Source organism: Myotis nattereri (genome assembly GCF_964212035.1).
Source record: "Myotis nattereri genome assembly, chromosome: 8".
NCBI classification, from domain to species: Eukaryota; Metazoa; Chordata; class Mammalia; order Chiroptera; family Vespertilionidae; genus Myotis; species Myotis nattereri.
In genome coordinates this window covers 69,171,511-69,199,207 of record NC_138083.1, presented here as the reverse complement: position 1 = coordinate 69,199,207, position 27,697 = coordinate 69,171,511, and the positions used below count along the sequence as shown (strand labels likewise).

The 27,697-nt window shown below is 42.0% G+C and overlaps 1 protein-coding gene across 7 annotated transcripts; it reads right to left on the bottom strand.

The window, feature by feature from the left end:
• Nucleotides 1-80: 80 nt before the first annotated feature.
• NCOA5 (nuclear receptor coactivator 5) lies at nt 81-27,418 on the bottom strand. Of its 7 annotated transcripts, none has more exons than XM_081097482.1 (8): nt 27,296-27,418; nt 17,473-17,539; nt 8,650-8,973; nt 6,191-6,327; nt 5,032-5,158; nt 3,011-3,210; nt 1,396-1,716; nt 81-936 (listed from the first exon to the last, which is right to left on the bottom strand). In XM_081097482.1, the coding sequence occupies exons 2-8, from the start codon at nt 17,508-17,510 to the stop codon at nt 350-352; spliced, it is 1,734 nt and encodes a 577-aa protein (XP_080953608.1). In that variant the 5' UTR covers nt 17,511-17,539; nt 27,296-27,418; the 3' UTR covers nt 81-349. The 7 variants fall into 7 exon arrangements, with proteins under 7 accessions (XP_080953608.1, XP_080953611.1, XP_080953607.1 ...); XM_081097485.1 differs by having other exon boundaries at nt 1,373-1,716; nt 27,296-27,416; XM_081097481.1 differs by having other exon boundaries at nt 8,644-8,973; nt 27,296-27,397.
• Between the last annotated feature and the right edge of the window lie 279 nt (nt 27,419-27,697).

Sequence of the window (27,697 nt, the reverse complement as noted above, 5' to 3'; positions counted from 1 at the left end):
CCCCCCAAATCCAGGTGACGGAGAGACCAGAGAAACTCATGTTTGAAACCCATAAAATATCAACGGAGCCCAGACACCTATACTGCCACCCAAGTGACCCCAGAAATATTTATTTTCTACAAAAAAACAGAAACAACAACAACAAAAAATACACAACCCCAAATGCAGTACAAACTCTGACTCTGGAAGGAATAAGCAACACAGCCTCGGGCAGGAGAGCGGAGGGCAGAACCTGTGACATTTGATGTGACCGGGACAGGCTCACGGAACATCCTCCAAATAACTACTCAGAACACAACAGATGGGAGGCGGCCGGGGCGAGGGAGCTGGGAATAGCTGAGATTGAGCCTCAGTAATGCCTCTGGTAAGATCCCATGGGCGCCTGGGGCCGTCCCACCTGTGCTGTGGTTTGGCTAACCAGGTGCGAGAGAGCAGTGCCACTCTGGATCAGGGTGTCCAGAGCCTTCTGTACACTTGGATTGTCAAAGTTGATACCTGTGGAAGGTACCGGCCTCTGGCTAGCTATGTTGCTGGCAGGTGCCAGGCGATTGGAAGGCTGGACAAAGAGGCCCTGGGAAGGAGCCCCAGGCCTGGGGCCCATGTTCTGAGCAGATCCTGCCTGTCCCAAAATGTTTGGAGGCTGATTACCAGAGGCCTGTGATCTTTGCTGAGGCTGGCTGTTTACGGCTGTGGAAAAATTCTGGTTCTGGGTGTTTCCGGCAGCGACTGAGGGAGATGCAGAGCTATTGGCCACAACCGTGCCACTATTGAAGAGGCTGAGGATTTTGGCCTGAAGCTCTTGCTGGGAGGTGGGGGGCGCAGCTGGAGTGGGTGTAGCAGAGGGGAGCACTTGGCTGCTCTGGAGCGGTTGGGAGCTTGGCTGTGTCTTCAGCGAGGCACCCGAGGTCGCCCCGAGTGGTTGGCGGGAAATCGGGCCTACAAGACAGAAGGAGGAGGCAGCTGGTTGAAAGTACCCTCCATGGGCAGGAGGCTTGGCAGCCCAGGGAAGAACAACAATCACTGATCACATCAATCACACAGTACATAGACTATAACATCAATTTCCCAAAGGGGTCACTCCTTGGTATGAGCTGTCTCCAGAAGACAGCCTAGTTCCCCAGAGAATTAATTAAAGAAAAAAGGGCATCCACCTTGGTTACCAGGGAGTCAGTAATACTAGTCTACCCATTACCAGATTAACTACAGGAATCAGAAGTCTGTGCCCAAATATTAAGTTATCATTTTATCAGTATAAAGGCCCATGAGGAAATACAGGGGTGGGCTCATTCCCTTCCCCACCCCAAAAAGCCATGGGCCTCCCACCCTCCCAACAGAGCCTGGGAATTAGAGAAATGCAGAGTCAGAACTTCACCTCGGCCCTGCCACGTAGCTCACCAGGCAGAGAGTCGGTGCTGCTCCTCATCAGCCGCTCCTTCCTCTCTCGCAGGTAGTTGATGATCTTGTCAGTCTCTTCGGCAGTGAGGTACCTGTTGTCTGCCAGCAGGTTGATGAGGCTTTGGATGGCTGGAGGATGGCCCCCGCGTACTCCTTCATCGGGGCCTCCTCGCTCTCTTTCCTGTAGAATGGCTTCATTGGCCATCTTGGCTGCCTGTCTGGCAATCTCCTCGCGTTCCTTTTCCCGGCACTCATTCTTGTAGCGCTCATAATTTCTGGCCACCAGCACCATGGCGTCTGCCTGGGGCATGTTGCGGTGCTCTGCAGGAGGGAATGACACGGGTTATTTTCTCCCACGAGAGATTTCAGTGCCCATCTCCTGACCTCTGTCTACCAAGCCTTTCCTAACCTCAAACCAGCAAGAAAACCAGTAACAAAAAGCCTTGGGATGGGGAAGGGAGGGAAAGGAGATGAAGCTGGGAAGACAGGTGAATGGATTTCTTTGGTGGGGAATACACCTCTTTGTACAGAGCTGCTTCTTTTCAGAATTCCAAGATCACAGACTGGTAGTAAAAATCAAAGAAACATGATAGCCTCTCACAGATTCAAAAAGACTTCGTGGGGAATAACCGTGGAGGGCCGGCTGCAGGGGGTCAAAAAGCCCGTCTGTAGAGCCGGGCTCTCCGCTGTGCTTCTCGGGATAGAGCTGGCCTGCTGTTTTTGAATTCATAAGTTCAAAGGTAATGGATTCAGATCAAGTTGTGACCCTAAGTAACCTCCTCTCCTTGGGCAACACGATTTACAGGGTGGTGAGAAGACTTCTCAAAACTTTATATAAATGAACTCACATATCTTGAGGACTATTCCTCAGAGACAAATGACACACAGGCGAGCCTTATGCATTTTATGGTTATGAGGTAACCAGTCAGACAAACAGAGATCTCGTGTGCGTTGAAAGAACTATGAGCAGGGCATCAATTGGCTGAGTCTCAATATTCTGGGTGCAAAGTACTAAAAGTCACTTCAGGGAAGGACTTCAAAGAACCTCCCCTGGACCTCTAGGAGGTCAAGGCCCTCTCCGTTCTCACAGTCCCTCTGCTCAGCACACTTACAAACAGCATCCCAACTGCCTGTTGCACTGTCTCCCATTAGAAAGTTTGGTGGAGGCAAGGATTCTATCACACTCATGTAGTATGCACCAGCTCTTCCCACTGGCGAGAGCTGACTGCGCATCGCTTCCCAACTCTCCCTCAAGTGACTTCACATGGGTGGTCTGAACTAGGACACAGAGCATGTGCACCACAAAAATCAGCAAATGCTACAGACCACACTGCCCTCATTTCCTCACCCGGAACTAGTTGGTGAACATTTGCCAGCACACCCCTGTACATACCTAAGGGAAAAACATAACGTCTTATATAGAACTGTATCCACTACAAGAATATCAGATGAATAAATGACCATGTAAATCTCCACCAGTGCACTCATCAAAGGGCCCTACCATATTTGAGCTGAAAATATGAGTCATTTGCCCCAACTCTGGTTGTTCTGATTTTGGCATGAAAGAATTAATGGACCAAGTGACTACCTCTGGAATTCACCTGGGCCTCCGTACCTTGTGGGGTTCCAAACATGATGTTGACCGTACAGGAACGGTGAATCTGGTGTTGCTGGGTGATGACAATAGCAAAAGGAGACCCTCCCCTGCTAACATCCTCCAGGGCTTGTGACAGTGAGACCTCTGTGTTGAGGAAGATCAAGTCCACTACCATGCCTAGGTCTCGCACCTTCCGCCCCACAGATTCAGCATAATCTCTGTAGAAACAAACAGAATCCAGATGAGCACTGCCCGCCCACCTCACCATCCGCACACTGCTGCCTTCAGCCAGCTGTGGGTGCTCCTTTGGAGAGTTCAACCCAGGGTCTCCCCAGTGCCTCTTCAGACTCCAAGGAGCTAGAAGATTGCCTTCTCTTTACACTGGCTCCGAATGGTTCTATATGAAGTTGCTGGCAGCACAGTAGTTAGTAGCCAGGTCCTTCTCCTGATTCTCTAGCACAGCAGTCCTTTCTTATTCCGTCTCACTGCCTAAACAGACTTGTCTTTGGGGAGGCTGCATGATCATGGGAAAAGCATGGACTTTCATCTAGAAAGACGGGTTTGGATCCCAGCCCTAACACTGACATGCAAAGTTGTCAAGCTCTGAGCAGATCCCTTTACCTCTTACAAATCTGTTTCTTTACTAATAAAACAGGAATGATACGGCTCAGCTCCTATGTCATCTCCTTGACCTTCTCTCCAATCTAAATTAGATCCTTGATGTATTTCTCCTCATAGGTCCTATCGCCAATACATCTGCTCAACTAGGGTGTAAGCTCCATAAGAAGGGGCTGCTGTGTGTGTTTACCATTATAGCTCCAGGACCTAGCATCTGCCATCCACACATAAAACCTGAATGAATACACATGTACCATGATTACTGTGAAGAGTAAAAATATTATACATAACGTGCCTAGCACAGGGGTAGTACAGAATAGGTGCTTAGAAAATGACAGAAAACAAACAAAACAAACAAAAACCCCATTTCTACAGTTAAAGCGGCATCTACTTCTAAACAAGGCAGCCCAGAGCCTGTGAACTCTTCTGCTGCTTAGTGTCTCAACACCTGTTTCCCTAGGTTCTGCCTTGAAATTGGCTCTTTAACCCCAAACTGTTAGAAATACATGAAGTTATTTACTAATCACCAAGGGAAAGAACACATAGCTACTGCCAAGCCAGCAAGCCGCTATACTCCCTTCTGCTTCTCCGCTCTGCCTCTTGAAGGAAAGAATGTAAAGCAGAGGTGGAGTAAAACAGTGCTGTGAACTCTGGATTGACTAGCATGGTCACCTAACAGTTCTGCAAGGCCATGGCACTTCACAAAGAAAGACTTCATGCTTGGCTGACAAATGCGGAGACGTGCCTCCCAAAGTACTGGGGATTTGGGGTTGTCCCTTGGAGGGGGGCCTCTACTGCTTTGGATGACCAGCATATATTTTCGCTTCGATTTTCCTTTGGGAAGGCACCTCTCCCTAACTCAGTTCACATGGCTCCACAGGACAAAGTCACCTTAAGCTCTAGGGATGGATGGGCACATGACCTAGCCCTGGCCAATGAGGGCATCCCAGCACTGTTGGCTAAGTGACTAGTCCAGCAATGGGAAAGTGAGCCAGGTTAGTCTAATGAAAAACAATTCCAGGACTTTAGGTGGAAGCACTAGGAAGGAGAAGCTCTCTTTCCATTGCATTTGCTAAGCCAGGAAGATACATGTCTAGGGACAGTGCCATTCTGCCTTTTCAAGGAGAATGCCTGTCTAAGAATGAAGGCAACACAGAGACCCAAAATCGGTAACATGGTTTGACCCTGGATGTGGCCATACCTGAACTTGCAAGCCAAGCAAACTAAAAATTTCCCTTTGAGGCCCAACCCAGCTTGTAATGGGTTTTCTGTCTCTTACAATTGAAAGAACTCTGGCTAAGACAGCATAGCAATGCCAGAATACACAGGCCACGTTCAGTGGGTAGAGCTGCCAAGAGGGAGCCTGAGTTTCAATTCGGACCCTTCCCCATACTCAGGAGAAATATCCAAAGGGTTCTTACTTAGTCTGCTTGTTGACCACAATCACAGAACAATCAACAGGCCTCTCAGCATCAAAGCGTCTCTGGATTTCTTCAAAATACTGACGATAAAGCTCTTCTCTACGCCGTTCTTCCCGTTTCAAACGCTCTGCAAGATACCACCAGGGAAAACTAAAATATGAATTGTGCTTATTTTTTCTATAAAAATAAGGCACAAGCCTTACTTTGAATCCTGAACTACCCGCAGGCAAAGATCGTAACACAAACACTCTCTCTCTCTCTCTCTCTCTCTCTCTCTCTCTCTTCTAGACCAGTGGTCGGCAAACTGCGGCCCCTTGAGTGTGGCTCTTCCACAAAATACCATGTGCGGGCGCGCACGCACAGTGAGATTGAAACTTCGTGGCCACACTCAAGAGGCCAAAGAGCCGCATGTGGCTCGTGAGCCGCAGTTTGTCGACCACTGTTCTAGACTATCTCCTAAAAATAATCATTAGGAGTGAGGGAGAGAGTGTGAGTGAGTGAGTGAAAGGGGAGTGTGTGGATGTGTGGGGTGTGTGTGGAAAAAAATAACCATTAGTATTATTTTTTAATATAAAAATTCATTGAAATAGTTGGATTTAAGGGCATGGTCATTCTAATGCTTCATCTGATACACACTGCCACACTGTCCTCTAGAAAGGCTCTTATTAATTAATTTATTTACCCACAGGGGGGAATCACCTCGTGCTATTGCTCAACTAGACATGAAGCAATTTAAAAACCTTTAAAAGATGTGTTGAGAAAACCACACTTTTAAAAAAGCATGTTTGTCTTTTTAAAGAGATGCTGTTAGGTAAAAATTATAAAACAAACAAACAAGCCCACAAACCCCATGCTTCACAGATAATGCAGCTGTAGTTATTTGTAAAATGGGCAAAGAGCAAGCAACCTCTTTAGCTCCAATCTTAGTTTATTTCTTATTGATGAAATTTCATATTTATTTCTTCTTCTTAGATGACTAAACCAGATAATACTAATTTGCATTTAAAAATGTTCTCTACATATCAATAGGCTATTTGTATTTTTTCCTTTTGTGAGCTGCTTAGCCACATCATCTGCCCCCTTCAGTTGGCTATTAGTTTCCTCTTTTTTGGTCAAGTGTTCCATCAGTAATAGGAATAAACTGTTTCTGCTACTTTACCTTTTGCACGAGACTGACTTTCTGGGCCTGGAGGGCCTCTTCCATCAAAGCTATCTCTGTAACGGTCAAAGTAAGAGTCATCCTTTCTCCTGCCATAGTCATCCATTCGCAGGTATCGGTCATAAGAGCTCTCTCTCCTGTAAAGTTAAAGAAATCATCACAAAATTAAAACTGTCCTATCCTGAAAAAAATCAGATACAAAGAATTCTTTAAGACCCAGTCCCCTGTGAGGAAATAAACATAGTAAGGCATAGGACTTTGGGATTAGACAATGAGGTTTCTACAGGCATACCTGGAAAATATTGTGGGTTTGGTTCAAGACCACTGCAATAAAGCAAGTATGGCAATAAAGTGAGTTGTAACCTTTCTGCTGGTAGAGAGGGTCTTGCCTTCAATTTGTAAAATACAATAAACGAGGTCTGCCTGCATCTGGGACTCACTGCTTATTACCTCTGTGGCTGCAAATGAGTCAACCTGCCTTGCCAAAGTCCTGGATTCACAGAAAGTTCTCAGTATAGTCCCTGGCATAAAGCAAACACAAAAGAACTGGTAGTAATTATTGTTATTATTTTTTGTTAATCGTCACCTTAGGATATTTTTCCATTGGTTTTTAGTGGAAGGCAGGGAGGGAGGGGAGAAAAAAGAAGGGGGAGCGGCTGAGGGAGAGACACCTGTGAGAAAGACACACGGATTGCCTCTGGCACTGGCCTGATTAGAACTGGGATTGAACGTGCAACCTGGGTAGTGCCATCTTGACCGGAAGCAACCTGCAACCCTTGGGTGTGCAGGCCAACACTAACCACTGATCTACACCACACTGGCAAGGGCCTGTGATAATTACTGATACTAGTTTTGAGGAACTGTTCCATGTGTATGTATACACACACACACACACACACACACACACACAATTTTTCATCACTCTAAACAACACTCTGAACTGAAACTCTACCCATTAAAGAAGGGAATGGGGCATGAAAAGATACTTCTGCCGATGAATTTGCCTTTTTTAGACACTTCATATAAATGGAATTATATGACATTTGTCTTTTGTGTCTGTTTGGCTTATTTCACTTAGCATAATGTATTTTTTTTTTTAAATCCTCACTGAACGATATTTTTTCCATTGATTTTCAGAGAGAGAGGGAGGGATAGAGGAGGCGGGGGAGAGAGAACATCGATTGGTTGCCTCCTACAAGTGCCCAGACCAGGGCTAGGTATCAAACCCACAACCGAGGTACATGCCCTTGATTGGGAATTGAATCAGAGACCCATAGGTGCTCGGGTTGATGCTCTAACCCAGGGGTGGGCAAACTTTTTGACTCGAGGGCCACAATGGGTTCTTAAACTGGACCTGAGGGCCGGAACAAAAGCATGGATGGAGTGTTTGTGTGAACTAATATAAATTCAAAGTAAACATCGTTACATAAAAGGGTACGGCCTTTTTCTTTTTTAGTTTTATTCATTTCAAACGGGCCGGGGGCCGTAGTTTGCCCACGGCTGCTCTAACCACTGAGAAAAAGGCCACTCAGCATGTTTTCAAGGTCCATCCATGTTGCAGCAGGTTTCAGCATTATCTTCCTTTTTATGGCTGAATACTATTCTATTGCATGAATACATCACATTTTTTATCCATCTACTGATGGACTTTGGGTTGTAGCTATCTTTCAGTTACTGTGAATAATGCTGCTGTGCACATTCATGTACAAGTGTCTGTTTACCTCTTTCCAATTCTTTTGGGTATAGTCAGGAGTGGAATCGATCATAGTAATTCTACTACATTTATAACTTTCTGAGAAACTTCCAAACTGTTTTCCATAGTTGCCACATTACTTTACATTCTTACCAACAATGTAAAATATTGTTCCAATTTCTCCACACCTTACCAGCAATTGCTATATTTTTGTGTGTGTGTGTGTGTTTTAATACATTTTTATTTATTTCAGAGAGGAAGGGAAAGGGAGAGAGAGAAACATCAATGATGAGAATCATTGATTGACTCCTGCACGCCCCCTAATGGGATTGAGTCTGCAAGCAACCTAGGCATGTGCCCTTGACTGGAATTGAACCCGGGAGACCCTTTAGTCTGCAGGCTGACACTCTATCCACTGAGCCAACCCAGCTAGAGCTCTGTGTGTGTTTTTAAAAAATAAATTATAACCACCCTAGTAGGTATGAAGTGCATTTCCCATGAAGTGTATCTGCCCTGTGCTTTTGCACTGCCAAAAACAATTTGCACTTCATCTTTTTTCCATTTGCACAATGTTGCCTTTCATAGGCCATGGGGAGAGACCAAAATTCATTTGCTAAAATATTTACTGAGCAGCATATCTACCATTTGATAGACAACAGAAATATAAAATCATGCCCTTCAGAGCTTTCAATTAGTTTAGAACACACATAAAAAATACTGTTACCAAAAAACACCCCAAGCAGAATAGCTGTACATGTACCTGTACCTGTACATGGGATCTCGGGAGTCTCTCATATCTCTGTATCTGTCATACATGGGATCTCGGTGATCTCGAAAATCCCTAGAGTCTCTTAGATCACGGAAGTCTCTAAGATCCCTCATGTCCCGAGCATCACGCATACTTCTGCTGTCTCTGTGATCCCGAACGTCTCTATCTCTGTGGTCCCGCAAGTCTCGGGGGTCTCGCATGTCTCTGCTATCCCGGGTATCACGACCATTTCTTCCATCCCTGGGCTCTCTCCTTGGACTTCCTCGAATTGGGGATCGATCACGTCTTGAATCTCGACTGTCTCCAAAGCCATATGGATCTCTGTGGGAGGTAGCAAGAAGATGCTAAGACAAAGAAATCGAAGGCAGCTAACCCTTCAGCTCTTTATTAGAGGAAGTCTCCCCTCCAACCACTCCCCCCCAAAAAAACAGTAGCAAAACAGTGAGCACATGACTAAAATTTTAAGAACAGTCACCATCTGTTCAGCAAATAAAGACTAATAGGTTCTACAATCTCAAAAGATCAGGACAAAGAATGTATGACCCAAAGACAAAGGTTTTGACTGAGGTCATAGTACTTATCAGGCTTCAGGGAGTAAGTAGTAATTCGGCATTCCTTATGCATGCCAATCTAGCATCTCAATCTCAATAGGTTTTCAAGGTAAAAGTGTCTTTCTCCAAGAACCTATTTTCTCCTACCAGACCTGTTTGAAAGAGACTTTAAAAGGGGGACAAAGTTGGGGAGACACAGTAAGGAGCAAGACTCACGAAGAAAAAAAGAGCAAATGCACAATTTCATACAAAGTAATGGTGATCAAAGGAGTTGTCCTGGAAGTGCAGAAAACTTCACTTAAAATATCTAGCAGGATAATTAAATTATGGGGAAAAAAGAAAAATTACAATAGATACACATAGTAAAGTATAAGCACACACTGTCTTCTCAACATAGTTAATGAGTAGTGGTCTCTCTCAATTTGAGGTTTATGAAGAATCTAGTTCCTTTGTTGCCAAGGTTTGTTTTTTAAAGTGTGTGAAGTCACAGATTTGTTTGGCCTGCTCTGATTCAATATTCTTCAGGAGACAGTCTACTCCACTGGAAACTTAACCTCAACATATCTAATAAACTTCTTATTCAACCCACTCAGTCCCATTCCTGAAATTTTCACTTTTGACGAAAATAATCTTCCCAGTTACCAAGGTTTAAATTCTTGAAAGTTGACTGATTCTTCCTTTCCTATCTCCATTAAGTCACTTGGATGCTGTTTGTTTTCCCCCTTCACTAGATTTATGAATTCAATCCAAACCCTTATGCTGGCACCAATAAATTTCCAAAAACTAAACAAAACAAAAACCAACCTTCCAGTTCACTTCAATTCACTCAACACATAAAGACCAGATTAACTACCCAAATTACAACCTAATACCAATTGCAGCTTCACTATCGCACTTCTGGCCACCCTCCCTAACAAATCTGGCCCCTTCCAACTGCTACCTTTCCTCTATTTCCCAATTCAACTTCCTCAGTTTTACTTAAGCTGTTCTTAAGACTTAACTTACATGACATCTATCACAATATTTCTGTTCTTTTGGCTTTTCAACCTGGAATATTTTTCCTGCACTAATCCAAGTATCAACCAATCCTCACAGGAAAATTCATGTCCCATGTCTTGGAAGAAACCTCAGATTAATCTCCCTAGAAACTGCTAATCATCTCCTGCTCAACTCTTAGAGCACTGGCTATTTCTATTACTCATTTTGATCTGGTATTTACTTTTTTTTTCATAAATTTTTTTTATTGGTTTCAGAGAGGAAGGGAGAGGGAGAGATAGAAACATCAACGATGACAGAGAATCATTAATTGACTGCCTCCTGTACATCCCATACTGGGGATCGAGCCCACAACCTGGGCATGTGCCCTTGAACTGAGACCCTTCAGTCCTCAGGCCAATGCTCTATCCACTGAGGAAAACTGGCTAGGTCTGGTATTTACCTTTTTACAAGGTATTTTTGTTTGGCCCACATTAAGTATTACCTCCTCCATAAAACCTGCCCTGAACTCGATCTTCCCCAACAAATAGGCTTCTCTAGTCCTATCTATCTCAATAAAGGCCACACCAGTTACTCAAGCCAGGAAACTGGATGTCATCTACTCTACCAATCACATTTCCAAATTTCATTCGTCCTTTCTCTGAAATTCTGTCCACATTTCTTTACTTCCATTGGCATCACTGAAAGTCAACCCATAATCATCTCTCCATAAAACCACAGCAAAGGCCTTCTAGTTTCCCCATGTCTACTCTCGTCTCTTCTAGTCTTTCTCCAGATTACTCTAGTGATCTTTTAAATATGTAAAATCCTGTACTGGTTTCCCACAGTATTTAGGATTTAATCCAAAATCTCTAGTGCTAATAAGATCCTGAGTGGTCTTGGCTCCTGTCTCCCGCAACTTCATCTCATCCTCTCCCTAGTTTACCACTCTCTTGCCATGCTGGCCTTTCAGCTATAACTAGTCAACATTTTTCCTGATGCCTTTACTTGAGCAGCAGACAGGAATGCACACTTATTTTCTAGGTCTCAGCATAAATATCTTATTCCCTCATTTTGTTAGTTTAAAAGTTTATCTTCTTCCTCTAAATCCTGGCCACATCTTCTCACAGTACTTTTTTACTTGTCTGTCCACTCTCCTAAACTGCAAGTCCATGAGGGCAAGGGCTATCAGAAGCTCTCCACTATAAATGTCACTGTTTCTGCAATGCAGATGATCCACAAACACATTGAATGAATCTTGCTCTAGAACATATTTCTATTACTGCATTTATCACACGGTTCTGTAATTATTTGTCTACAGGGCCTCCCTACTAAACAGAAGGCTTTGCATTCCTAGGACACAGGACGAAGTGTAGGAAATGTTTAATGAATTGTTCAACTAAACTATAAGCTTTTCAAGAGCAGGAGCCATGTTTTGTTGACACTTTTGTCATCTACCATGATTACACATATTAAGCATTCATCATGATGCCATCAGCTTGGTAGAAAACCCCAATTTCACTTCATCTACAGGGCATAGCAAAAACAATTTAAATGACAACTTTGCTTCTATGAAAAATCCTTGTCATATATTTTAAGGCTCACAAGAACCCCTAATTTGTGGGAACATATGGGAGACCAGGGGATTTAAATGAGGACAGCTAAACTTTTTTTTCCTATTAGAATAAAGTAGAGACTAACCAATATTCTTACTTCAATTTTCCTTATGTCATATAATCCTCCTAATATGTATAACATCTGATATAGTATATAATGTGGGCAAACACCCAGAATTTAATGAGAAGGGACAACTGTAAAGTCTTTTTGGATTAATGATCGCTAGATAAAGCTGCCTTGGGGAGCAGTTACAAGTAGTCATTAGAGGTGGAATCAGGTTTCAAGTGTTCTTGGCAATCAGGACTGAGAGAGATCATAAGCTTGACAGACCACAGACTACACATAAAGCTTTGGGCTGGTGGAACAGCACATTATTCGCGGCCTTAGGATAATTATAAATGCCATATTTGGTTCTCATTCTTTTAAACCCATTGAAATACCTTACTTACCTGTCAGAGTTCATCCCTGGAGGTTGACCATAATCCTAAATTCCCAAAGCTTGGGTTCACGCTACCAGTTTGAGAAGGCAAGCACTCCCCCACCCCTCAATGAATTTGAAGTTCATGTGCAACACAACTACAAATCCCCCCTCAATTGCTTTCTGGGTAAAAATGTAGAAGAGGTGATATTCATTCACAAGGGGGAAAAAGAACCAAAGTGTGGTGGAAGTAGAGATAGAGAAGATAGTAAATCTCTAAAATGAAAAGGCAAGGCTTTTTTCCTTTCTCACAAGTTGAGCAGTATGGCAGACTGCTATTCCTCTGAAGACAAAAACCAAAACCCCTTTAGGGTCACTTTGGGACCCAAACAAAGAACTTCCCGGAGACAAAAGGGCTTCCAGGACTCCAGCTGCCGGCCCCAACATCTTTCTCAAAGTAAGACCAGCTATCAGAAGGGTGTACAGTGTACAGGATTCAGAGTGCCGCAAGGAGGAAGCCTGCTGAATAAGATGCTTGACCAAAGATAGCCAGTGGGTTAGGAGCAAGTTTCTGGAGCATAATAAGGTTCAAAATATCTTCCCACCGCATGAGAGGTGTTTAAATGGAGACCAAATGCAGTGTACCCTCAGGTACCAGGTCACTAGAAGCTAAAATGAAACTAAAAAGTGGTTAAATAAATTTCAGCACTTGAGTCCACAACTGAAGGCAGGTGATAAACACTACTAAAATTCTGGTAAATATTCCTTATCTATTCAGCAGGGGGAAAATACTGGTAGCCAAATGCTCTTTGCCTCAAGAGAAATATGGCCATCATTTGGAAACATTTGAGAGGTGAGGAGTGGGTGAAGGGAAAAGCCATGCATGGCTCAGATATTAAGTGATATGCTTCTGGTAGAATTGCTTTTCTTCCTGGGCAATGTAGGGGTAGTGTCGACTACTGTTCATTTGAGAGTCTACAGAGTAAGAACTGATAGCTGATCACCTTGAAGACGGTGAGGGACTTTGAACTTGTCTTCAGCCAGAGGCTGAAACCTCAAGCTCAGGATGTTTTGCTTTGGCCTTGGTGTACCGAAGGTCAGGGAGGAAGGCCTTTGTCCTTTTCTTTGTCAACGTCTTTTTGTTTACTGTAATATTTTCCTTGGGAGGTCCAGCCTTTTTCCCCTCCTGAAAAAATCCTTCACCAGCTCTTCATACTTCTATTCTGTCACAGATACTGTCCACAAACATAAGCATCTAAATGGCTGGCTGCTGTGTGATGTTGACCCCCCACGACAATGGTTCCATGCTGTCAGAAATGAAGACAAAGGACTTGAGCAGAATTTTGCCATTAGGTAGGAAATGGCGCACAGTGAGATATACCTCACAGATTCAAGTTTCGCAAGTTCCCATGTTTCTCCCTAGGAAGCACTCTGATGATTTTCTCAAGCACAAATAGGACTTTTCTGATGGTAGAGATGGCACTTGCTGAGAACTGATGGTTCTTCTTAAGCGTCAGTACAGGGTTAATTGCAGCCTGGAATCTTTAATTGTGAGGCCCACCTTAAGCTAGGGCTGTCTCACATCCAAAGAGCAAGCAGTTATCAAAGGAATTAACATTGTGGATAGGTAGAAACCACCTTAGGCCATATAAGAAACTTGTCTACAGCTAGGTTATTTTGGATGAACCGAGCCCTTGATTACTTTCACTGAAGAGGCATCAGGCCTAAAATCCTTAAAAATATGAGGAAAACTCTCTGCAGAACATTTGATGTAGATGTAGATGAATTAATTCTATTTGCTTTTCTTCGGGTCATATGGAAAGGATGAGGAACTAGAGTCCACTTGGAAGTCACATCTGCGTAGGGGTATGTTTCAAGACCTGGATTATCAAGGTGTTGAGCTACAGATGGAAACTGAGAACATCGGAGGCACAACTAGAATCATGGTCCAGTTTTTGAAGAAGGCCTAATGCCCAGCACTAATGCCAGGCAATTTGCACGGGAACTATGTAGTATATTCAAAGAAGTCAAGTGAAGTGGTCCAAGGGTTAAATGATGAGAATTCAAGCTGAAATTGGATCCAGAGCAGGGATTTCCGATGCAAAGTACTGTGCTTGGCTGGGCCAATATTGTCAGAATTACATACTGACAGTTGGAATCATTAGGGAGGCACATTACTGAACTGAGAGCAATGCCAGCAGAACTGTGCCTTGCAGAGACATTTGAAGAGGTGATAATCCTGTGAAAATTCCCAAAGATACCTAGGCGTTTTGACACTCAAGGTTAAAGTCCAGCAAAACAAGGTGTTACAAAGGTCTTACCAGCATGCTTACACAATTTAAAAGTAGCAGCACTGAACACATGAACAACTTAAGGGAAATATTTGTCGTATAGTGATTCCCCCCTCCCATGAACAATGCATTCCTCATGGCTGGGGGCACATAAAAAAATTAGGGATGTCAAATGAAGGCAGTATGGTTGCTGTAAACATACTGGTACATTTGTAATTCAAGGCTTTGACTAGAGGCATGTACCTAAAGGGTGATGTGATATCAAGTGTTCACCCTCAGAGAAATGATCAGCTCCTTCCAGGCTAACCACTCACCCATCTTGCCTACTTATTGCATTTTATTTCTGCCCTATTGATATATCTTAAGAGATAATGCATGATATGATCAAAGCAATGATTAAAATGTTAATGTTTTATTTTAAATACAATGTATACAATTTGTTTGGTTTTAGGGCTTTAAAATTCTTTTTAATGGTAAAAAACAGGAACTCGTTGCTCAGGTTTTAGATGGGGCTCAGAGTAGGTTTTACTAAATGTGAACATCCCTCTTCCCTGAACCTTATTAAACATGACTGTATGAAACTTTAGCATGTTAAATAACATGCTGAGGAACCCAGTTAGAGGCATATCACCAGGGGGAAGACAGTCCTAGTAAAATTTAAATTAGCCTAGCTGTCCCTTCTATTGATTATAAATAAAGGAGGAAGCCACGGCCCTATCCATATCTAAATAACCTAATTTTAAAATTTATTTCTGAGGAAGGTGATATTTTAAAAGGTATATAAAAGTGACATATTTATATATCTAGTAAGAACATTTTAAAAGGCTCCCTACAATGTTGTCTGTTTTTTTTTTTTTTGCTTTTTTTTTTTTTTTTTTTTTGAGGGGGGAATAGTTTTTTAAAAAGGCATAAAGATACTGCTTCCAATAAAGATGAAATTATGGAATTACATTTTAGCTTGGTATAAAATTAGTTTTTTAAATTTAATGTACTGGCAATGGCTATATTGGATTCCAACCAGGGGAGTTGGTTATTTCCCCAACATTGACAATGTTTGTTGAAAGCTACAAACATTATCAACTGATAATGTTTAAAGCATTTGACTATCATTAATATGACATAAAATGTTCATAATTTATAGCACAAACAGAAGTTACACTGTACTCTGCAATGTGCCTCTCCCTCACCCACCTTTTTTTGTCTGCAGAAACACACAGATATTATCCAGAAATCATAAACATCATGGGGACAACAGAGTGGGGGAAGACTTTACTAGTGGAGTCAGTGTCTTTATATTTGCCAATTCCACACACCTTCTGGTAAGCTACCTATTTTAGCAACACACACATTAGAGCTCCTTGAAAATGGATACGCATTAGGTCTCCTTTCAAGCCATTTGGCAACCACAGCTTCCAATGGGAGTCCCACAGTTCTAATCACTAGATAGATGCAAGTTCTTAGCCATCAGTATTCCACGTTTATTGGGGCAATGAGATGCAACACAGATGGAACTGCCCCAAATCTGAAGCACGGTTAGATGCAGCATAATGGAAACAATTATATGGAACTGTTGAAGTTCTGCAGGATTTATGTTTTTTTAGAATACTTATACATACTCACAAAATCAATCAACAAAGTATTTCCTATAAGCTGCAGGTACTCCTTATAGTGTTAGAAGAACAGAGAAAATAGCAATGTATATGCTCATTTCTGCAGTGAGACCAGGGCATCCACCTGACAGCGGTAGTTGTGGTATCAGATTCAACTCCTCTGCCTGGCAGAGTGCTCATAGAATCCAACTGAAGTTGGCAGCATTAACCGCGGGTCTGCTTAAACTCTGTAGCAGACATGTGCGATCTATTCCTGGTAGCTTAGAAAATATCCACCCTTCATATCCAAGTGGGAGCATATACACCAAACATACAGCAGCCATTCTTTCCTATAAGTAGGTTAAAAAAAAAAAAAGAAAAAGTTTTGTCCCAAAGCAGGACAGCTGTATGTTATGTGTAAATGCTCGGTTGGGTATATCCCCAGGTGACCTATGGAGCTACCAGTAGACTAGGATTCATTGTACTCAGCAGTGTTCAATTCATTGTAGGAAATATAGTTTACTGTGGCATGTAGTTTTGATATGTCGTTTATAGTAGAAAGTTGGCATTTTTACTTAGGGACAAAGGCAAAAATCCATATTAAGTATCCACTTGAGCCATGAAGAGACACCAGATAACATCCGCTTGCAAGGTGACACTTTTGGACACAATATACTCATCCTGGGGTAAATGGTAACATTAATAAGGCTCTTCTTTGCCAGAAGAGCCAATTTAATGCCTATCTCCAGGGTACACATCAGGACTATCTCTTTTGTATATGCTGGAAGAAAGACTATTTTGGGGAAAATGCCTTTTATTTCCAGGAAAGCTAAGAAAAAGGGAGACTTTTGAGAGGAGGAGTGTTTATGCCTTTTTATTTCTCCTCAGTGGGTACCCCAAACATGTGGGCATACGGGTGATGTGCAGCACAGGTACAGCAGCCATCTCTCAAGCAGCACTTTCCGTAACCCGGGTTAACATCTGGACCGGCAGGCATGTGGAATGAAGTGTTGAATCTCTGCTGCCCGCTGCAGCAGCGTGGCACACACCAACGACCCTGGGGCACTCCTGCTGTGGAGGCTCCCACTGACACGTGAGCTGGGGACAAACAGAGGTTTATCCTCTTCCAATCGCCTGCAACTCATGTTGCAAGCTGAACTTGCTGGGTTTGCCACCGAAAACACAAAGCTTCCTCGGTATCTCCTGATGCATGTTTAAAAAAAGCAGCAAGGCCCCTCACACATGGTTCATGTTCTTATTATTTGCTTGAGTGTTTCTGATTTGTTGGGGGGAAGAAAAGACCCTTGATGTACGAAGTTGGGCTTAACTCCCCAGAGCCCAACTCTCCCAAGGTAACTCACTGCTTCAGGGTACTTTACCTTCGTGTGGGGCTGGGTCTTGATGGAGCCGTATTCATATTTCTTCTTTCCGCTGCCTTATTAATATCTGAAAAGAATAATCAACCCATCTGTTCAATGCTACGGAATAAAAACAAGATCATCAGCATATTTCAAATGAAAGCAATAACAAAAGAACAACAATGACAACCAGATGGTGTAAGAAAATCCATTCAGAAGACACACTGTCACTGGGCAGTTTTTATTAAGGATGGCAGTACATTGTCACGGTTTGGTAAGGGGTGTCCTCAGTTTTCTAGCGAACACACAATTTGTGTAGAACTGATTACGTCAATGTTTGAACACTTTGCCAGGTCCTAAACCTAACCCTTCCCCCTTTCTCCACCTCCAAAGGGGACGATTGTTTTTTGAGGGGAGAAGGGTGGGAGAAAAATAAGGAGAGTGTTAACAAAACAAAACAAAAAGAGTAAAGGCAAATAGTTCCATTTTATGGTACGAGCTGAACTCCATTGTCTTGAAACTTCCAATATTCCATGAAGCGGGGCCTCCTTTTAGCATGCCTTGTGTTGTATTCCATTGGATAGACTCTTCCAGAATGAGATGTGGGAAAGAAATGGATTAATTTTTTTCTAAACAAAGTATCTGACATGTTCACATCTATGACCCTCATAGATAAGGACCTGAGAGTAAGAACTGGCATTTGGTATAGAAGTGTTAGGTAATAAAACACTCCTCATAAGAAGTTTTCATTAGAGAAGCCTGACATATACATCTAGGTTGGGGAGAGAATCATACAAACTTATAGAAAAGCCAATTTGTGCAGTTAAAGCCTGGTTACTAAAAACAAAACAAACTAGCTTTGTAAAAATTGAAGTAAAGAGTAAAACACCATGTACAAATAAGAACTCATGAAATTTCTAAAGAAATGTACCAACCTACCATATACCCAAAAGATAACCTGACAATTTTATAACTTAAATATACATAAATGCATTAAAACTTCGTACTTTAGTTGAGAGAGAAATAAAACTGCTTCCTGCTGCAGTGTAGTTTTGTTGCTTGTTTCATATTAAGCAATTGATATTATATTTAATGACATTAAATGCTATTAAGCACTCATATAGAGTGCTTAAAAATAATAATTATGTATTTTCAAAATTCCAACCAGAGTCCTATCACATGAAAGACCAACAATAACAAAACACAACACACAAACGAACTTAAGAGGGCTGGTATAGACTTTACCCTGCTCTACTGCCTTCTGAGTTCCTGTTCCAGTGAGAACAATCTTCAATTCCATTTTAAACCAGAATTCTCTTTCCACTATGCCTAGAATAGCTTTGAACAAAACTGAAGGTAACATAAATCTAAATAGCCAGAGAAGCATATTCTAAATTGCCTCTTGTTTTCAATTATGCAGACACAAGTTATAATCTCTCTATTTTTAAAAAATCAAAAAATATTTTCTATGTAGGACATGCCAGTAATATCTAACCATGGCTTTGGTACTGCATGTGGCACTTTCACAATTTACAGGTTCATTAACATCTGAATTACATGTAACAAATGATAGTCCTTATAGAAAATACCCAATTCTTTTATATATAATTGTGAAGAATATCAATTCAGGTTTAGAAGGGCCTACTGACCTAGTGCGCTCATTTACTTTGTACTGCTTTCTAATATAGGGTGACTGTGATTCAGAGAAATGTGATGCCTTTGATTATTTAAGTAGTTTTCAAAGTACCTCTGGAATACACCGGGGGTAGTGGTGGTGTAAAAATCTCTTTTAAATAAGTACCACATTTTCTAGCAGAGTTCCTAACATTATTAAATAGTCTTGTGAATAAAGAATACTCATCTAAACTCTGACCTGACCTAACTAACTTTTAGGTGAGAACACAGAACATGTGGCATTACTTTAGTTGGTAAGTTTCTATTAATGCTATATTATAATTTGCCCTCATCATATGAAAAGGATTATTGCACTGTATAATTATATCTAGTTCTGTGAGTGCCTACACATAAGACTGGGGAGATAAAAGTAGTCATACATTATATATCTTTGGGGCAAAACTGGTTCCAGTTAGAATGAAGGAGGTAAGTATTTTACTTTGAAGTTGGGGAAATTATTTGCAATATTATTTAAAAATTCAAGATTATATCTTTAAACCATTTTCATTGTAATGTGCCTCCTATAACTATTTTCATTGAGTAGTCCAAAGCAGTTCTACTTGGATGGTGTGGCTTATGTTTCTTCTGCCAAAAGAGCTCTCTTAGATCATTTTTTTAAAGTTTAGGAGTTAGTAAAATTTTAGTATGGTGTGCCAAGTGTTTGTTTATTCACCCCCATTTAAGAGTTCTTTAAAGTTCCATCTTGGGTGAGATATGGATAAAATGAGACCTGGAAATTTTTTATAATCTCATTGCCATCCAAGAGGATTACTCAGGTTAGGATAGGGTTGTGGGAATTTTCAGTGAGAGTTAGGAAAGCAAAACTGTCACCACCACCAATCCCCACACATAAAAAATCCTAACATACGTGCACACAGAACTTTTGGAAAACCTGTTAGTTCAATAATCCAGGAATAATAGAGAAACAATCAAAAGTATAAATAACTTCAGGGTGCTGATCACAGTGTAGTAAAGATTTAGAGTCAAGAAAAAATACCTTGCCCCATCCTAATTTTTTTAAAATATATTTTTAATGATTTCAAAGAGGAAGGGAGAGGGAGAGAGAGAAATATCAACAATGAGAATCATCAATCCTACTGGAGATTGAGCCTGCAACCCAGGCATGTGCCCTGACCAGGAATCAAACCGTGACCTCCTGGTTCATTAGGTCTACACTCAACCACTGAGCCATGCCGGTCAGGCGCTCCATTCTAATTTTTTTGTCATACAATTTGAAAACTCATCCATTGGAGGTTGGAAGTTCATTTCAACAAGTTTTCTCTTTGGAAATGCAAATATTAGAACTGGTGAAGAGAGCTTTTATGTTAATTCTTGAATAAGATTATTTTTCCCCTAATATATATATCACCAAAGAAATAGAAATAATGTTAATGTAAAGGAGAAGAGACCTTTCTGAACATTAGATGGGGAGCCATAATTGGAGAGAATTTAATCAAGAAGTTAGTGGCAATGTGGGACTCTTCAAGGATAGGTAGAATGATCCTCCTTCTCACAAAAAAGAGAAGAAATAGTGCTTTTTTTCTCCTCCTGCCATATTTTATCCCAGCCACATACTCTTAAGACCAAAAGTCAGTCTCAGTGTCTCTTCCACCGCAGCTTGGCTGCTACTTTGTTAGTTATATCAGCAATGCGGATGCCATTTAAAATCACCATTACCACAAGGTGCTTAACCTTGGCCAGAATATCTATAATTTCCAAGTGCCCTTCTTAAAACAGTTAAAAGCACCTTTCAAATAAGGATTTTTATACAAGAAAAACAGTACCAACTAAAGGGATTTACATAAAAGAAAAAATCCTAAAAATAATTTAGAAAACATGGTGTTATACGGGAAATGACAGAGCTGTTTTAAGGCATAAAAGAATGGGGTAAAGAACTACCAAAGAAAGACACAATGCCTAATCTACAATTTTAATTTAGACTAATATGCCAGACAAGGTTCACACCATGGTCCTTGGATGCTATAAATAAATACACGTTTCATTCACAGCACCAAGAATTGCTTTGCTCTATTTTTTAATTGTGCCATCATAAAATAACTCTTTTTACCTTAAAACCAATTTTTATACTCCACACCAATGCAATGTAAACTATTCTGAACAAGTGCAGTATGAATCACAATCACAGCACGTAGTGACAGTACTACTATTGGCTGTTGAATGAATCCAGAAACGTATACAATTTCAATAAGTAATTACAAATTAAATAAAACTCCCTAAAAGGCTTAGTTGAAAACCAGATACTACTAAATGGATAAAAATGCCACTTGAAAAACCATAATGACTTCTCAAACTATATTTATGAAGATGACTTTGATGGTATATTGTAACATCAGGGATATTATAATGAGCTATACTGTAACTATCAGGGATAAGAGAATGCTTTGCTTCATTAATATGTTTTCATTGATTTCAGAGAGAGAGAGAGAGGGAGAGAGGGAGACAGAGAGATAGAAAATCAATGATGTGAAAGAATCATTAATCGGCTGCCTCTGCACATCCCCTACTTGGGATCAAGCCCGCAACCCAGGCATATGCCCTTACCGGGAATCAAACCAGAATGGAATAAAACCGAGCTGGAATTGAACCGTGACCTCTTGGTTCATGGGCTGACGCACAACCACTGAGCAACACTGGCCCAACAACCATTTTTAAACATACAGTTCAGTAGGGTTAAGTATATTCACACTGTTGTGCAACAGATCTCCAGAACTTTTCATCTTGCAAAACTAAAACACTCTATACTCATTAGACAACTCCCCATTCCCCTATCCTTATTTATATACATACTAGAGGCCCGGTGCACGAAATTTGTGCACAGGTAGGGTCCCTAGGCCTGGCTGGAGATCAGGGCTGACTGGGGCCTTCCAGCTGCCAGCCAGGGCCATCCTTCATTCTGTGCCGCCCCTGGTGGTCAACGCACGTTATAGTGAGCGATTGAACTGTTCTCCCAAGGGAACACTTTGCATATTAGCCTTTTATATAGAGAGAGATTCTCTTCATTCTCCACATTTCTTTAATGAAGATATATCAGCATTACTGGTAAGATGATTAAAAATCAGATTCTCAGACCCCATCTCAAACTTTTAGAATCTGACAAAGAAGCCTAAAAATCTGTATTCTAACAAGTTTCTCAGATGATTCTTGGCAGGTATTTGGGAATTACTACTCTATTATCTATTTATCCCTTTAGTGCATACTAATATACCAATAACATATATACTTGGATCCTCCATTCACAAATCTCTCTAAACTCCTGTGTTCAAGGAGGAATAACTCAATCTGTTACAAAAATATCAGGACAATGGCTAACATCTGTAAAAAGTTTAATCCCTGCAAACAGCACAGAAGGCATAATCACACAGCTACTTCCAAAGGAAATGGAATCATGAGCCCAAGTTTCCATAGTGCTAAAGGTAACAATAATGTCCAATTCTAAGGTCAGTTGTCGCCCCTCCCCCCGAACTTCTCTTCAATTATATTTGACCATTTAAAAGCCCGAAAATTTAAGCTTCTTTTTCCAATTACCTAGCTATAAAATGGCAGAAAAAATATTAGCCACCAACCTTGCCACTTTTTGATAGCAGGTTATACACTTCTTTGGCTAATCATGGGCAAACTAGAGCTGTCAGTATTGTTTTGCTGGCAGGGGCCACAACATCTACTTCTGAGGCATTTTGTTATATCTAAATGCAACTCTCTGCAAAAGAGAAAAATGGCCACACATATAATTTTACATTCATAAGCAGACCACAGACTCTTGGTATTCACACTGTGAATTCAAAAGCTTTCTTTGTTCTCAAGAAGGTGAAAGCATTCTACTAAATGGAAAGAATTAAAAATATTAAAGACCAACAGAAATCCTAACTATTCTTATTACCTCTAGCTCAAATTATGAAGCCAAAACATTTTTATAGTTAAATTAAGGTCTTGTTTAAAACAAATCTATTAATGTAAACCCAACTACATACCAGTGAAAACTAATATTCTAAAGTCCTAAATCAGGGGGTCTCAAACTTTAATGTACATAAAAAATCACAGGGCTGGGTTTTGAAAGACAGATTCCTTAGCCCCACCTCCAGAGACCAGTAAGGGGTAGGGAGCTGTATCTAAGGATCTGTATTTCCATTGAGCTGTTCAAGTGACTGAAGATGTACTCATATAAGTTTCCCAAAGGCTGCAAAAGGTTCAGTTACATATAATCCTTAATTTTAAAAATGAACAAAAATCACGTTTTTTCCTATTTTTTTCCTCTTGGATGTCAAAAAGAACTAGAAGAGTTTAAAAATAAACTTCTTGCCCTGACCGGTTTGGCTCAGTGGATAGAGCATTGGCCTACGGACTGAAGGGTCGCAGGTTCGATTCCGGTTAAGGGCATGTACCTTGGTTGCGGGCGCATCCCCAGTGGGGAGTGTGCAGGAGGCAGCTGATCGATGTTTCTAACTCTCTGTCCCTCTCCCTTCCTCTCTGTAAAAATATCAATAAAATATACTAAAAAAATAAAAAAATGAAAATAAACTTCTTGTATCATTTCTGATCCAATTACAAAATTAAGTATACTCACTTAAAACCAAATTACTTATTATTTTTAATTGATCTGAGAGAGAGGGAGAAACATCAACGGACTGCCTCCTCCTGCACACCCCCTACTGGGGATCAAGCCCACAACCCAGGCATGTGCCCTGATCAGGAATCAAACTGGGGACCGTTTGGTGCATGGAATTATCCTCATCCAACTGGGCCACACTGGCCTGGGCAAAACCAAATTACTTATAATTTAAAGTTCTCCAAAGCTCATCCATTTGTTGCAGGATCAACCAAATCTTCAGTAACTCAATCATTCCAGATGAAAACCAGGGGACCACTCAAGATATTTTATAAAGTTAGTGTGACACTCTACTCTCCAATGCAACTTCAGTTGCCCTGATCCTTGCCTAAAGCCGTTGTTCTTTATAAAGGTCAACAATAATGTTGTTTTGAACATGAAATAAAGGAAAAGAGTCTCAGGGACTGAAAAAGTTCTAAATCTTGGAGGGGAATTACTTTCTTATCATAAAAGTAATTGGTCCAGTTGACTATTATCTTTATTTTTTTAGTGATAGGATGAAGAATGAAAATTACCCTCCTTATAAATATTCATATCTGGCGGCAATAAAACCACCATTTAAAAAGCAGCAGGCATGCTGGTATTATATATTTAGCTGTCAGTGTACTTCATATTTCCCTAATGTGCTGCTGCTTCAGACAGTGGCCTTACCCTGATCCTTTCATTAAAGTCTCTCATTAATGAAACTAACATAGGGGTAACTTTCTATTGGTACTACTCTACTAATTTCTTGAGTTTCTTTAACTCTGCAAAAGCTGAATAGTCTAGACAAAACATGTATTTGTTCACAAGGCAAATCTTTTGGCACAAAAAAACTAACTGAACTTTTTTCTTTTTTTTTTTTGCTAACTGAACTTTAAAAACACTTGTCTCAAAGACACAGTAATCATTAGTAAACCATAGCTATATAGAGGAAATGAAGTGTAGCAAAAAGAGTAAGTTTTGGGAAATACTGGTACTTCAAGATGTTCCTGGGGGTACAGTGAAAGGCATCATGGTATCTTTCTCTCTTGGACATCTACATTGCATATGTTTAACATGTTAAAAGCCCCTGAGAAGTTCTGGAGTAAGGACACCACTTTACCTCAACATGTCCCAATTTTGCTTGATCAGGAAATCTTTTATCTTCAATATGTGATCTAAGCAAGAAATCTAACCTCTCTGAGACATTATTTTCTCATATGCAAAAAGATAATCATCTTGTCCTATCTCACAAGATGATTGACAGGAGCAAATGAGTTGGTATTTGTAAACCTGCTTCATAAACCATATGCACTGCTAGTTATATGTTATCATTACGATTAAGAGTAATAATGAGTTTAGAAATAGACATTTCATTCTTTCTGGAAGCCAAAAACAAAAATTGCTGAAGGGATTAAAATATTAAATATATTTCCTCTGAAGGTTTTCCATTCTTAAAAGCACAACTAAATTTTGGTAGTTCTCACAGTAGTAACAAGCCATACAAAGGTACTGCCATCTGCAGGCCATAGAGAAGGAATGCTTGCAATGGTTATTTAAAATGAAACTATCAGGCACTTTCTCATCAGACTTCTAAAGCCTTTCCAAAAGATGTTTATTCTTAGCTTTTGAGCACAGGTAGATGAGGCTCCATTTGCTGAAGTTCTGAAACTGACTCAAGTAAGAAAAATTATCATCATTTCTTCTCTACACAGAACTGCTGCTTAGAAATGTGAAGAAAATTACCTTAGCCTTATGTAATTTCTACATTGTGCTCATACCAAAGTAATCCCAAGAAATATGGATTTTTTTTTACACAGCCCAAGGAAAAAATCTTTGAGTAGCCTGAGCTGACTTTTCAGAGTAACCTTTCATAAATTAAAGTGAATGTGCTCGCTCACACACAAAAACAGAGGTTATGAACAGGCCACAAATAGAACAGACTGTTAGCTTGTTAATTTGTCAACGCCTCCCTTAAACGTGGGGTGTTTACAGGCTTGGGACATTGGGTAACCTGCACCCAGAAAAATTCCTTCCCCTGGGCCTTGTAGTATGGTTTCTCCGGCACATTCTATCAGGAATCACTGTTTCTATGTTTTAGGTTAAAAGACTTCTGTCAGAGGTTTCAAAGAATATCTGGAGCTAAAAGAAAGGCAAAGAAACCAGGATGAAGGAAGAATCTGATCTTAGCACACAGTCAAGCGATCTCCAATACCCACAATGCAATGCTTGGGCTTTACTGGTTTGAAAAAGTCACCACTGAAAGTTAGTTTTCACACCCAGACTGATCGATTAAAAAAAAACATGAAATCTTGAGCTGTCAATACCCCAAACTGCTCCATCAGCGTCTGCAGAAACAGCTTTTTATGAACTGCCAGGTGCCCACCACTCCACCGCGCTACTAGGCACACCGCACGCACTTGGGCGGAGGGCTCCTGCATCCCTCCTATCATGTTTAAGTCAATAGCGAGAACACTTCACAGCCAGCACGTTTATGGTATGAACTACCATCCCCAAAGGTCCTGGAGGCATTTCACAGACTCTGCTATGCCTCAGGGGAACATTCCGTGCACAGAGCAAAGGCCAGAACAACTAACCCCATACTCCTAGGGCAGCGCTTCCCAAAGCGTGGAATGCAGAATAATTGCAGCAGGAACAGGACGCACTGTTTCTTTTAATAGACAGGTATTTATTTTTTTTTGAGCATTAGAAAGAGAACTGACTTCCATAATACGGTTGTGACACACGTTTCCACCCTAAACAAATATATGTAAGAAGGGGGGAAGAAGGAGAGTCAGTGTAAAGGGGAAAAAATTGACATTTGGTAAAATAAACAGCAGTATAGATGGTACCCGGACATAAAGGTGCAACGCGAGGGCCTGGAATTTGGGGAACGCCGTCCTAAGAAAAAGGCCTGGCGGGTGGTCCCGGGGTGGAAAGTGCTATGGGTTACGAGGCAGGAGAGTCAGCAGGCTGGGGTGCTGGCTCTGCCGCTACCTCCGGGGTCACCTCGGCATAGTTTCTTTCCCGGTTCTCGGGGCCCGGGGCCCGCGTTATCAGACAGACAGACAGGGCTGTCACACGACAAGGAGACGCCTCGAGGATGCTGTCAAGGGGCCGCGAGGCGGGCGATCCCGGGCGCCGCGGGGTTCGCCGCCCGGCGCTGTACGCCACGGAGAACGCCGGGTTCGAATCCCTACTGCGCCACCGTCTCGCGGATGACCCGCAGGCGAGCGATTTCACCATTTTGGGAAGCAGGCCGAGATGTGCATCCCTATCCTACAGAGAAGCCTGGGGGCTACTGTCGGCGATTCGCGCGCAGACAGGCGGCTGCAGCGCGGCGCCGCGGGACCGGAGCCCACCACGGGCCTCTGGGAACGGCCGGGCCTGGGCCGCACGAGCGCCGGAGGCCGCGCCCCGCACCGGGCATGCGCAGCCCCGCGCGCACCCAGAGGGAGCCGCGGCCGCGGTGGCGCGTCAAGCAGGCCCGCCAGGCTCAGCCTCCCCATCCGGCCCGGGTCCGCCTCCACTGCCTGCCCGTCAGTCCCATGCCGCGGCGGACGGCCACCGCTTCCCGGCACTCACCGCTACCAGCACGGCGGACTCCCCGATGCTCCTTCGCCTCAGGCCCGCCGCCACCGCAGCCTCCGCCTCAGCCCACCTGCCCGCCGTAGGACAAAGGCGCCACCAACCGACCGGCGCGGGCACGAGGCAATGGCGGTTGGGGCGGAGAGTGGGGGCCAGAGGGCGCGCACGCAGCGACAGGCGCGGCAATGTCGCAAAAGCGCGCGGGTTTACGGTAGGGCTGAGTTGGGACTTGGATTTCCTCAGCTCTGAGGGCAGTTGAGAGTGCTAGCGGTTGCTTAGTAACGGCGTCCCCAGCCGGATCTTCCCACCCCAAAGGGCTCCGCCATTCTTCTAATTTTCAGAGAGCCTTCTTTCTTTATGAAAATAGATCATATAAACCCTAAAATACTTTGATTTAGT

Bases quoted from the DNA above. Each gene is read 5' to 3' on its own strand.
- NCOA5 (XM_081097481.1), bottom strand. From the start codon at position 17,510: ATGAATACGGCTCCATCAAGACCCAGCCCCACACGAAG. The intron at 8,974-17,472 runs GTAAAGTACCCT...TACCTCCCACAG, and splicing joins AGACCCAGCCCCACACGAAG to AGATCCATATGGCTTTGGAG. The intron at 1,717-3,010 runs GTACGGAGGCCC...TCCCTCCTGCAG, and splicing joins CATGTTTGGAACCCCACAAG to AGCACCGCAACATGCCCCAG.